Genomic DNA, 12814 nt, shown 5'->3' on the forward strand with positions numbered 1-12814 from the left:
GGCTGGGCGCCCGCGCGGGGAGGGCGACGGCGCGGCCCCGCATCACACGCCGCTCCCGCGGCAGGGCCTCGCGCAGGGAGCGCTAGGTGCAAGGTCTGGGGCTCCGGGTGCAGCCGGCGGGGTGCTGGCCATGAACACCATCGGTGAGAACTCCCTTCATTGACGGAAATGTGATGTGTGGGGTTTTTCACCCTTCCTCGGTTTTTCACTTCCTATGTTAAAAGGTCTTGGTCCAGGTTTTCAGAATGACAGTTCAAAGGCATGCTGGCACTTTTATCCATTTGATGTTTTAACTTTGGGGCGCGATTAATTGTCTCGCTTTTGTTTTCCTTTCTGGCAGCGGGTTGGTTTGCCGCTGCTGGCAAAAATATAACTGTGTGTTTTTTCCTACTTCCTGGCCTTCTTCTCTAAGACCCCTTAGAAAGGTACACATCAGAAAAGCAAGTGAAGAGCAGAGCTGGGGGAGGGGGTGAGACTGATTCACTGGAGGAGCGGTTCACGGACACGTGCCGTCAGCAGTCAGTAGCGCTTCCCAGCAGCCTCCCCACCTCATGGAGGGAAAGCACACGTTTGCTCAGCGAGGACAAGGCGGGGACGGTTTGCAAAGCAGAACTTTTCCTCGCACTGAAGGCTTAAGGGGCATTATTTAGGTGAGTCCTAACGATGCCCAATGTGTTAAATGGTCAATATTGCATCATTAGTGCAATAGAAATATATTTGAGATTTAAGGGAAGGGCCTTGGGATCAGTGGACTCTTATCAGAAGAAACATATTTATGAGATTAAGACATACACAGTATAATTTTATGAATTTAAGTTTATTTTAAATAGAATCTTGGTATATACCAATGTATGTAATATATACTATATATACGTTGTATACTATATATATTTAAATTTATATAAAGTAGTGTTTGTAGACTGTGTATAATATGTACCATATATATATACTTTAATGAGTAACTAACTAGCACTGCCCTTATGATCACAGCACCACAGTACCATCCCTATAGCTATGAATTGGAGTTTTGCAGGATAGTGTCAATTTCAGAGAACTATTCTAAACACTAGGTTTAATTTTAGTACTGAAAGGGGAAATTTGTTGTTTGTTAGTTTCTAAAAGCAAAAATAGCACATCAAAAGTAGCAGATGAGGAACTGTAAACTTTCACAGGGATGGTATGAGGGTATTTGGTTATTAAACTTAACAAAAAATCTTTATTACTTTCCATTACAATGTTGCCTGTAGGTGACAGTGGGATGTTACTGCTCTATACTTAGTTCAGTATTATTTCAGGCCCAAAAAGTGATATCCAAAGGGATAGATAAAAAGTAGATGAGTAAAATAACTTACGTAGTTACTCCACCCTCAAGAATGAGGCACAATCCCCACTCTTTAAGTGTAGGCTGCACATGGTGACTTCCTGCCAAAGAGTACAGTATGTAGGGGGCTTTATAGTAGAGAAATCTGACAAGCACTACCTCAGCCAGGTGATTCAGGTGAACACCAATGGGGATAAGGCGTGATTATAGTTATGTATACTTGGTATGTTATGAGAATGTCACTGTATTTTTGTGGTCATCCTCTCAAACACCCATCACCCTAGTCTAGTCATGAGAAAAATATTGGTCATATTCCAACCAAGAGGCCTTCTGCAAACTCCTTGACCACTTACGGCCAGGGCAAGGTCATCAAAACTGTCATTAACTGTCAAGGTCATAAAAAACAAAAACAAAAATGACTCTGAGAACCTAGAGCTGGAGGAAGGGAGATGAGGGGAGGGGAGGTAAAAGAATTGGGATGTGTTGTGTGTACATGCCAGCTCCCAATGTTGAATGTAATCATTATGTACTACAAATGTACTAATAAAAAGAGTTCTGAGAGACTGTCACAGCCAAGAGGGATCTGGGGGGACATGACTGCAAAGTGTAATATGGAACACCGGATGGGATCCTGGGGCATAAAAACTAAAGAAATCTGAATGCAGCATGGACTTTAGTGAACAGTAATGTGTCAATATTGGTTCATTAATTGTGAGAAATATACCATGCTAATGTAAAATGTGCATAACAGAAAAACTGGGGTTGGAGCTATGTGAGAATTCTGCACTATCTTTGCAATTTTCTTATATATCTAAATCTTCTAAAATTAAGAAAAGCTTATTTTAAAAGTGTGGCTATATCGCCCTTCCAACAGACAGTAATTACACATTGGGCTAAGGCTCTTCTCACAGGAGTCAAAGTTTATCACACGAGTTTCACAAGGATCAACTATTTCATAACCAGGAAGTCAGTAACACACCACATTTATAAGGCACCTTGAGCAAAACTGGAATGAAAAACTTTTAGAGAATCGAAGAGAATGCCTACATGTTTCTTGATGATCTTTGGCTTGAGAAGGGAACAGTTGTGACTAAACCATAAATACGGTAACCGACAATGGGTAGATCTGACTCACTGAGTCACAGTTCCTAGCTTATACTTTATAGGTAAAATTAACAGTGACTAAAAATGAAATCACTGACAAAGGTTGCTCCTGGACCATCTGAGAGAGTCCAAATACTGACTCGGCTCAAAGGAAATAAAACTGAAAACTGTTGATCTCACCCAAAATAACCATTCTGCACCTTGCCTGAACCTTGGGTTCTCTACCAACCAGCCTACTCAAAACCACTACTGAGGGTTAGCAGCGCCGAAGGTTGGGATTGAAACAGACAATACGCGGGGCCTGTCGGGCCGCCAGACCGGCAGCCGAGAAAGGCCCGTGACACTCACGGGCGTGAGCGCCCCTAGAGAGCCCCGGCATTACCCCCGTTGCCACAGGAAAAGCAGACCTCGGCCTCTTGCCTCTCAGCGGGGCCCGTTTTCTGCGGCTGAAGCTTCTCCAGAATGAACTTTGCTGGAGGAGGGGTGTCTCCACATCACGGCGCGCGTGAAGCCGGAAATGAGGGCGCCACACCCCTCCGCACGCGAGGGTCTGCGCGGGCGCGCTAGCGTCCTTCGAGCGCGTGATTCTGCGGCCAGAGCGTTCAGTGAGGTGAAAAGTAAGCGGGAAAAAGATGGTGCACACAGTTCCAGTCACAGTATCACTCGGTCACGTGAGCAAAGGCTTAGGACACGCCCATGCGGGGCCCTCGGCTTCACGGCTGGGAAAACTCTCGCACGCGTCTCCTTCCCTCAGGTCCTCTGACTACCCCATCACCGTCCTTGGGACCCGTGGCGGTCTCTCCTAGGTCCCTTAAAGTCCCCCTAGACTAAGGGAGGTCCCGGAACACAACGTTCTGGTTTTATTCCCTCCACTCTCTTCGTTCCTTCAGCTCAGAGGACCGCGTGGGAAAATGGCGCCCACCCGAGGTGTGAAGGGCACGCAGGACAGCGGCTGCGCATGCCCAGAGGCGGGGCGCTCGGCACTTAGCCCCGCCCCCTCAGTGAGAAGCGCGCACGCGCAGTCCGGCGTGTTTCCGCCCCCACTCTTCCCCCGCCCCCCGCAGTAGCCGCGGACGGGTAGCGGAGTTGACGGTGGGCAGTTTCTCTGGCTGTGTGGACAAGCGCGATGGCGAGGCGTTGGACGGGGGCTGCGGCAGGAAGGAGTCCAGCAGTCGAGGCCTCCTGCGACGCCACCCTTTGAGCCGCCATGCAAGTGTGGCTCCTACTCTCCGTGGTGCTCTGCTACCTCGCAGGAAGTGGGGCTCGCCCCGCCCACACCCCACAATTGTCCCCTCCGCCGCAGGATTGTCCCCTCCGGCCCACGATTGTCCCCGGCCCCAGGGCTGTCCCCTCCGCCCGCAGGATTGTTCCCTCCGGCCCACGATTGTCCCCGGCCCCAGGGCTGTCCGCTCCGCCCCGGGTTCCCCGCCCCGCCCCTGCCCGCGCAGCCCTGCCCACTCCCCGCCCGCTCCGGTCTGAAGAGCGCTGCTTCTGTGCTCCGCAGGTGCCCGGCCGCGCTCCTCGCTGCTCAGTGAGAATGGCCTCGTGTACGGCAAACCGGGGCACCCAGGTAATGAGGACCCTGCCCACGCGACGCCTCCGGATGAGCGGGCGCGGTGGGCGGGCAGACGTCTCCTGGGCATCAGGTTGCACCGTTCTGCGCTTACCGTGACCCTAGCGTTAGCTGTGTCACCTTGCCTTAGAGCCGCTCAGCTCTGTTTCCTTGGTATTTTCATTGTGCACGTGTGCAGTACCGCGGGGAGCTGGCGCATGGGCAGAACACGTCTTACTTCTCTGTACGTCCCTTCTCCCCATCTCTTTGCCGCCTTCCCGTTTGCAAATCTTCTTTTTTGTTCTGCTCTTAATTTATTTATATTTTGGGTTTCTCATATAAGATTTATTTCACTTAACATTATGGTCTCAAGGTGTATCCAGCCCAGCCCAATTCAATGCAGACCTCTTGTGATGGCGTCTCGAGTCCAGATATTTCTGCAGCTTTGCGACGTGTGAGCCCCAGCCCAGGCGTGATTTCCAGGGCTGGAAGTTCCTCTCCTCTACTGATAAGCTCTTGTCCTTCCCCTTATTAACTAGATCTCCTATTCACCCATTAAGGCTCAGCTCAAAAATTGTTATTCACACCCCAGGAAAGTCAGCCCCACAGCTGCTTTTAGTTACCTCTGAGCGAGCACATAGTGGCATGTTCGGAACCTCTCTCTCCCAGACACCACTGCTTCCGGATTGTAGGCTGGTGTCTTTCTACATCAGAGCCTGGCTGGATTCAGTAGGTTTTAAAATTAATACCTTGCAGTACTGCGATGGTTCCCAGCCTAAAGGCACTGCACCTACCAAATCAGAGTCAAAGTGGGTCGTTGCAGAACACCTTCCTAGTATGCCCCATCTAGAGTTATTATGCCCAAGAGAAGAAATTTAAAGCAAAATGCCGAGTTTCTCTTCGGGATAATCATCATAGTTTTGCAATCAAGTTCAAGTCCTTCCCTGAACTTTAAATTGACTCCATTATCCCTTCAAAAGATTACGTTTTGAATGAATTCTGAATCTGCATGTTAAAATGCACTTCTAAATGTGTCGTACATTTTTATGAACGGTAATACCACAAAAACCGAAAAGAAAAACATGACTTGAATAGTTTAAACAACTTACCTTGGGAAAGAAAACAGACTTCAGGGTAGCATCCTAAATGTTTTTTGGGGTGTTTTGTTTTGTTTTGTTTTGTTGAGACAAGGTCTTGTTAAGTAATTCAGGTTGGCCTTGCACTCACTATGTAGCCCAGGCTGGCCTTGAACTCATAGCAGTCCTTCTGTCTCAGCCTCCTAGTGTTGGGATGACAGGTGTGCACCACAATGCCTGGCCCTGAATGTTATAATAATATATCAATTTTTAAAATGCTGAAATTCACACCCAGGTATGGTGGTTCATGTCTCTATTCCCAGTATTTGGGAGACTGAGGCAAGAGGATTGCTGCCAGTTCCAGGCCAGTCTGGGCTACATAGTGAGTTCAAGGCCAGCCTGAACTACATAGCAAGATGCTGTCTCAAAAAATCATAATAATAAAATAAAACAAAAAATATACTGAAATTCAAAAAGAACTAGCTAGTATCCTTGGGACAGAAGTGTTTTCCTTAATTTTGCTACATAATATAGTTATACATTATTTTATTTTGTCACAGTGAAAATATATGTAAAACTACATCAAAATAGTCCAGACCTTTTCTGTATGGATTCCCAACGTGCTAGTACAGAAATAGTGGACCCCACATACCTATGGATTGGGCCTAATGAAAAAACGTTAACAGGTAGATTATTTGATTTTAATCTGTTCAGTTTTAATGATGTCAACATTGTTTTTAAAAAGTGCTGTTGTTTATTGAAAAGAACAAATTGAAATTTAACTGCAACTCTACTTATCTAAATTTAAATCGTGTTGTATACTTTAGTCTGTGCCTTATTTTCTCCTCATGTAAAAACTGGAGCAATAATTTTGTTGTTGTTGTTGTTTGATTTTTTTTACAGTGCTGAGGCTTGAGCCCAGGGCCTTGCACACGCTAGGCAAGCACTCTGCCTTTGAACTACTCTCTCAGCCCTGAAGGCGTAATTTTTGTACCCTACTTTCTATAGCTGTATTAGTGCAAAAGTCTTTTTTGGTTTGGTTTGGTTTTTTGAAACAGGGACTCAGTGTATATTTCAGCCTGGCCTGGAACTCACCATATAGCTATCCCAGGCTGGCCTTGACCTTGCCTTGAACTTGATCCTCCTGCCTCACTTTCCTGAGTGCTAGGATTACAGGTATGCACTGCTACACCCAACTAGTTCAACGGTCTTTAAAACCTAAAAATTTACCCTTATAGCACCAATAATAGGAAATGAAATAGCTAATGTTTAGTTTCCTTGATGTTAAAAAAGTTCCTTGATTAATTGATTTCTGGGTTTGGTCTGGTTTTTTTCTTTTCAGTACTGAAGATTGAACACGTTAGGCCAGTGCTCCACCACAGAGCTACAGCCCTAGCCCCTTTTATTGTATTTCATTTATTTATCTTGAGACAGGCTGACCTCGAATTTGCAGTCTTCCTGTCTCAGCCCTCCAAGTAGCTGGGGTTACAGGCGTGCAACCTCTACGCTCAGCTCCTTTCTGTTTCATGTGAAGAAATTGTATCTCATTTACTGAATTAATGCCGTAAGCTAATTGAAATAGATAACAAGAAATGAATCAAAGAAAATTAATACATATTTCAGAAATGTACTTATCTGGTGGGTTTTCATAGAGTGATATGACAGAATTAAGATTTTGTTGGATTCTTGAAGTTGAAATAGTCTCTTATCCTTATATTTTGTGTGTGTGTCAATTCGTAACCCCAGGTTTACTAAGTAACATTTGAATTTTGTTTGTTCAGTAACCAAATCATTTTCCATTTGTGTTTAGGAAATAATCAAACCAGTATTACAGAAACAGGAAAGCTGATTGTGAAGGATTTTCAGGAGATTTTATCTGGACTTTACACGTGTACTCTTTCTTATAAGACGATCAAGGCAGAAACCCAAGAAGAAACTGTAGTAAAGAAGAGATATGACTTCCTGATCTTTGGTAGGAGTGTAGGCACAATTTGTACAGTTAGTGTGAATCAGAACTAGGTGTGAAGTTTCTTCATTTAGTGAAAATGAACCTGGTTATAGGCACTCATTATGATTTACCAGGTATTTGGAGGTGAATTTGGCTAGGAAAACTCCTAAATTAACATCAAGGTAAGGGTGTCCAAAATATCATGTCCAGCTCTGCTTCCTACTACCTAGGTGTGTAACCAATGACAAACTATCAGAATTTTGCCAGGACATTTAGAAATCAATGTTTAATTCTGTAAAAGCAAACGAATGACCCTTTCACTGATCTAAGTTGAGACTTAACTGGACACTGAGACCCTCCCAAGTACAATTTTATTTTTTTTCTTATGTCAGTCTTAGGGATCGAACCCAGGACCTCACTCATGCTAGGGAAATGCTCTGACACCCCAGCATTTTTTTTTTTTGAGATAAGTTCTTGCTAAATTGTCCAGGCTGATTTTAAACTTGGAGTCTTCCTGTCTCAGGCTCTGGAGTGGCTGGGATTACAGATGTGCACCACCAAAGCCATCTTATTTTTTTCTTGATACTCTTAACTTATCTTTATCGCTATCCCACAGAAGCCATTTCTTCTAAGTAAATATTTCAAATGAAAATAACACTTTTTCTTTGAACTTACTAGTTTCCTATATTTTGTGAGCACACTGATACAACGTTTTATGAGAAAAGTAGTTTCCAAGGTTGATGGGACTTAATACTGCATGTTATCTGAAAATTGTTTACTAGGGTAAGTTAACGCTAGGCACAATTGTTTTCATTTTCATCTTTTTTCAAGCCTACCGGGAACCTGATTATTCTTACCAGATGTCTGTACGTTTTACCACGAAGTCCTGTGTAGGAAGATACAATGACCAGCTCTTTAGGCTGCTGAAGAAAATCTTGAATAATTTAATCTCTGATTTGTCATGCCATATCATAGAACCATCATATAAATGCCATGTTGTTAAAATTCCAGAACACGATCTCACACGTGAGCTATTCATAACCTTTCAAGGTAAAAACAATTTTTTAAACATTTCTTTCATTTGATGACTGTAGTTTTGAGCCAAGATAAATTACAAAATGACTGTGTGAAAACAAGATATCTCATGAATAATAGGTTTTTTAAATGTTCGTTTTAAACATTTTAAAGTGTTTTATTTTAAAGCGCTATTAGTGTATTGTCCCCTGGCTGTGATTTTTTAAAATTAACATACTAATTATTTGCCTTCAAAGGTGATATATTGTTGCGTATCATTTAAAAGTCAATTATTTCAGGAATGGGGTCTTTAATTATATAGCTGACATTTCAGTGATAACTTCTTCCAGAATTTTAAACTGTATTTTTGAAACATTAATAAAAGGAAGTAACCAAACCCAGTGTGTTTCTGTTTTAAAACCTTGTAGTTACTTCCCTCAGCCCCCAGATGGAGTAAGGTCATAATGTATCACTCACACTGTGCACCTTTACTGCGAGGCTTAGACAGCCCGATTGAATGCCTGTGTGGTGCAGGTTGAAGCACTTGGGCCTTTACTGAGATGTTTGCAATTTGTCAGAATTCTTTTGTGAACCTGTTTTGCGATCCGCAGTGAATCCTTTCGCACCTGGGTGGAGAGATGTGTGCAATGCATCTGTTGATTGTGACGAGGTCACTAACGGCAGGATCCTCAAGGTGAGCGTTTCAGTGGAAGAGGAGAGTACTAGAATAATCAAGGCTATTTTAAAATGTTTAAATACTTTGTTAAAAATTTCTTCAGAAATCCACTTCTCCATGGTGTATTTGCCATTCATAAAAACATTCCTAAGGAGTAAATTTAAATTCTTGTTTTGTTTTGTTTTGTTTTGTTGAGACAGGATCTCACTCTGTAATTCAGGCTGGTATTAAACTTACTGTGTAGTCTAGGCTGGCATCGAACTCTCAGTGATCTTCTTGCCTGAGCCTCCCAAGTGCTGGGATTACAGACTTGTGCCACCACACCAGCCTTTAAATTCTTTTTTAAAAAGTTTAAACATAAAGGAGTGTTGATTTTTTTGTTTCTGTTTTTTAAACTGAAATTGTGAGATTCTTGGGTATTTCAAGATGTACTCTTTTGAGAAGTACATCTGAAATATTATGTAGTTCCCTCCCCATTAATATTATGTTATTATGTTATAACAGAAAGGTAGATCCCTGGTTTTGTTCCCCCAAATGATGGTTAGACAGCAGCTTGAAGCACAATTTCACAATTTTGTCATCCTAGGTTAAATGAAGTGTTCTCCAAAATTGTATCAGTTGTTGTCATAGTAGTTACTGTGCCATCAGGCGTGGTGGCGCCCACCTATAATCTCAGCACTTGGGAAGCTGAGGCAGGCAGATCTCCAGGAGTTTGAGGTTAGCGTGGGCTACATAGAGGCCAGCCTGAACTACATAGTGAGACCTGGTCTCAAAAAAACAAAAACGAATCATAGTTGCTGTGCTGTCTGCCCTCCTCAGAAGCTAGGTACATAGTCTGAAAAATCCCTTCGCTCAGCTGGGCTTTTGGTGCACACTTGTAATCCCAGCACTCTGGGAGGCTGAGGGCAAGAAGATCACAAGTTTAAGGCCAGTCTGGGTGACTTAGTGAGGCTTTGTCCAAAAGGAGAAAAGTTAAAAGGTCTGGGTACTGAACAAAAGAATTCCTGCACTCCCACGATCTTGTTCCCATGATATGCCACGATCTTGTTCCCATGATATGAATAGCTTACGGGGAGAATGCAGTTAATATTTATTATTAAATTCTGCACTGTGCTCGCTTCAGCAGCACATATATGTATTAAACTCTGTGCTTGAGAAATAAGATGAGTTATATCATTTAGTTTGTAATGCTGAGTAGAGAAAAACATTAGTTTCCATTTTGCTTGGATTTCTTTTCCTTGCTAATTATATGGAGTTAGAAATACAGTAATGAACCCCTGGAGCGCTACATGTGGAATTGACATGTTACCGATTTTTCTTTGTTTTCTTTGTTTTGTTTGTGGTACCAGGAATTGAACTCATGACCTTGTGCTTGCCAGACAGGCTCTTATGCCACTGAGCTATATCCTCGGCCCATGAGTTTTTAACTTTATTTCTTCTTACTCACTTTATGTATGAAATGAGAACAGTTGATAAGGTTAAGGTGAGGCTAATATTAGGCTCATTTTTAGTTTTAATGCCTGGCATTTTGAGAATTCATCAGTTGTGTAAAGCACGGCACATCGGGTTTAGTAATTGTTCTTTACTCTGATATTTTTAAATCTTAGGCAAGAGATCGGGTAGAAGAATTTTTTCAGAGCCAAGCAAATATTTTCTCCCATCACTTTAATAAAACAGTACCAGCTATGCATTTTGTGGACCACAGTTTGCACGTAGTTCGGATGGATAGCTGTCGGCCAGGCTTTGGAAAAAATGAAGGTCTACACAGTAACTGTGCAAGCTGTTGTGGTAATTATAAAATACGAATCTAAATACCTCAGTCCTAGAGTCAGAGGAATCGATGAATAATTTACTTAGGATCATTGAACTGGATCTTTACCCTGGTTCTCTTACGGAAGCATGTCTTGCTAAAGGGAAGCACAACTTCAAAGACCAACTTTCTAAATCTATTTAGCCTAATGTATATTTAGCTCCCCCATGCACTCTCTTGTATCATAAAACATTTCTAGAGTGTTCTGATGTCAGCTGCTATACTGTAAGGAATATAGAATGGTCCTACCTAGAAAACAGAACTAAGAAATAGGAGCTAGAAAGCTGGAAATAGGAACGCATAAAGGTCTCGTAAAATGCTGATACGAAAGTGAAAAGTAAGATTCCAGCTACCATGGCTTTCCTCCCGACAGCCCGCCCCGTGTCCCGCAGGGTGTACTTCTGTCTTGCTCTTTCCTCCCTTACTCTGCCCCAGCTCGCTCCGCAGGGCCACTTTCTCCCTCACTCTTCACTTTTACAAATAAACTTTGTCACTGTTTTTAAAAAAAGATTCCAACCTTCCCCTGTCTTTAGGATCATCAAATTATAAAGTTTGAAACTCGTAGTCTCCCGTAATTGGCTAAGTAAGTAAAGTGTAGGTATAGAAATTGTATAATATTCCTGTTGAGTTGTATGTATTGATATAAAATACCTCTCACGTGTAGTAATACCTCTACTCCGTGTATTTTCCTTCACAGTGGTTTGTAGTCCCGGGACATTTAGTCCTGACACTGATGTCACTTGTCAGATCTGCGTTTCTGTGACTATCTACGGAGCTAAATCTTGCCCATAAAGTTCGAAGAAAAACCAGCAGTGTGAAGAGCAAAAGAGAAGGCACTGACATTTTGGGAGCAGGAGATGTAACGTGACTGTTCACATCCGGAGCAGCATAGCTAAGTCCATAAACTAAGACCAGTAAGACCAAGACCTTGGGAAACCTAAAAGCTCAGTTGATACGGCATTTCCGGGAAAGCATGTAACCCGGCATCTTTGGTGTACGGAAGAGAGTTAACTATTAGTGGATGGTTTTTAATGAGATATGTTTTGTTTTTTACAAACCGAATCTGTTGCTCTGTACTCAGGACTGTACTAAGGTCAAGAAGAGTAGCAAAATGTAATATAATAATAAAAATTTTATATTTTCCATATATTAATTTGTTTTAAATTATTTACATATAGTCCATGGGTCACATTAAAGTTTCAGTTTTTTGTGGTTTAGATTTTGGCAAATGCCTAATGTTGCGTCCACCCCTACGGTTTTGTATGGAGTACTTCACCGTCCTAAAGATCTGCCACAATGTGCTTGCGTGGCCTTCCCTCCAACCCCTGGCAGCCCTGGTCCTTTTACTGTCTATAGTTGTACCTTTTCTTTTTTTTTTTTTTTTTTTTTTTTTTTGGTCTTTTCTTGCGGTACCAGGAATCGAACTTGCGCTCGCCAGGCAGGCGCTTTGCTGCTGAGCTAAATCCCCAGCCCCTATAGTTGTACCTTTTGCAAGATGGCACATAGCTGAAATTATACAGTACGTAATCTTTTCAGATTGGCTACTTTCTCTTAGCAATATGTGTTTACGTTTCCTTCATAGCTTTTCGTGGCTTGAGAGCTCATTTTTTATTGCCAGTCATTTCACAAATATACCGTAGTGCATTTACCCACACAGCCAGGAAGGCAATCTTGCCTGCTGCCAGTTTTGGATGACTGTGAATGAAGCTGCATGGACATTTGTTTGCAGGTTTTACTGTGGACATAATTTTTCAACCAAAATTAGGAGCGTGACTATTGGTTTGAAAGCCAAGACTACATCGAGTTTGGTAAGAAACCCCCAGGCCGTCTCCCAGTGTGGCTCACCAGTTTGCTTTCCCACCAGCGATGAAGAAACACTCCTATTCTCCCTCCCGTCAGGGTTCGTATTGTCATTGCTTTTTGGATTTTGGCCATTCTGATACGGGTTTAGCGGTATTTCATGGTTTCTTTAAAAAATTTCCAAACTCCCTCAACAGCCAATGGCAAACGTTACCTATATGGTTATTTGCCATCTGTTCATCTTCTGTGGTGAGATGCCTGTTAAGACTTTTTGCGCATTTTTTAATTAGATTCTTTATCCTCTTCCTGTTGAGTTCCAAGAGTTCTTCGTATATTTAGGATAAAAGATTTTCATTGGACACGTTTACAAATACCGTCTCCCGCTCTTGGCTCGGCCCTTCATTCCTTTAATGGCATCTTTCACTGAGCAGAAGCTTTTAATTTTAATAAAGTACAACATTAACTTTTCCTTTCATGGGCCGTGCTCCCAGTGTCATATCTGAAAACTCATCA

At 42.6% G+C, this 12814-nt stretch overlaps 2 protein-coding genes across 4 annotated transcripts in view; one reads left to right on the forward strand and one right to left on the reverse strand.

The window, feature by feature from the left end:
* Positions 1–2868, reverse strand: part of Ikzf3 (IKAROS family zinc finger 3 (Aiolos)) — an 87440-nt gene extending 84572 nt beyond the window's left edge. The window contains exon 1 of the mRNA XM_013519415.1: positions 2833–2868. The gene's annotated coding sequence lies outside the window, so the exon portion shown is untranslated. The remainder of the gene's footprint in view (positions 1–2832) is intronic.
* A 598-nt stretch (positions 2869–3466) lies between these two features.
* Zpbp2 (zona pellucida binding protein 2) lies at positions 3467–11650 on the forward strand. Of its 3 annotated transcripts, XM_013519419.1 has the most exons (8): positions 3469–3681; positions 3930–3995; positions 5614–5739; positions 6864–7025; positions 7833–8051; positions 8627–8709; positions 10299–10479; positions 11199–11650. In XM_013519419.1, the coding sequence occupies exons 1-8, from the start codon at positions 3633–3635 to the stop codon at positions 11291–11293; spliced, it is 981 nt and encodes a 326-aa protein (XP_013374873.1). In that variant the 5' UTR covers positions 3469–3632; the 3' UTR covers positions 11294–11650. The 3 variants fall into 3 exon arrangements, with proteins under 3 accessions (XP_013374874.1, XP_005394382.1, XP_013374873.1); XM_013519420.1 differs by lacking the exon at positions 6864–7025 and having other exon boundaries at positions 3467–3681; XM_005394325.2 differs by lacking the exon at positions 10299–10479 and having other exon boundaries at positions 3468–3681.
* The last annotated feature ends 1164 nt before the right edge of the window (positions 11651–12814 follow it).

The sequence above is a fragment of the Chinchilla lanigera genome, unplaced genomic scaffold, assembly GCF_000276665.1.
Source record: "Chinchilla lanigera isolate Chin_1 unplaced genomic scaffold, ChiLan1.0 scaffold00050, whole genome shotgun sequence".
Lineage (NCBI taxonomy): Eukaryota > Metazoa > Chordata > Mammalia > Rodentia > Chinchillidae > Chinchilla > Chinchilla lanigera.

Excerpts from the sequence above, each read along its gene's own strand:
- Zpbp2 (XM_013519419.1), top strand. The coding sequence starts at position 3,633 with ATGCAAGTGTGGCTCCTACTCTCCGTGGTGCTCTGCTACCTCGCAGGA. Across the intron at positions 5,740-6,863 it reads TAATGAAAAAACGTTAACAG|GAAATAATCAAACCAGTATT; the intron begins GTAGATTATTTG and ends ATTTGTGTTTAG. Across the intron at positions 8,052-8,626 it reads GCTATTCATAACCTTTCAAG|TGAATCCTTTCGCACCTGGG; the intron begins GTAAAAACAATT and ends TGCGATCCGCAG.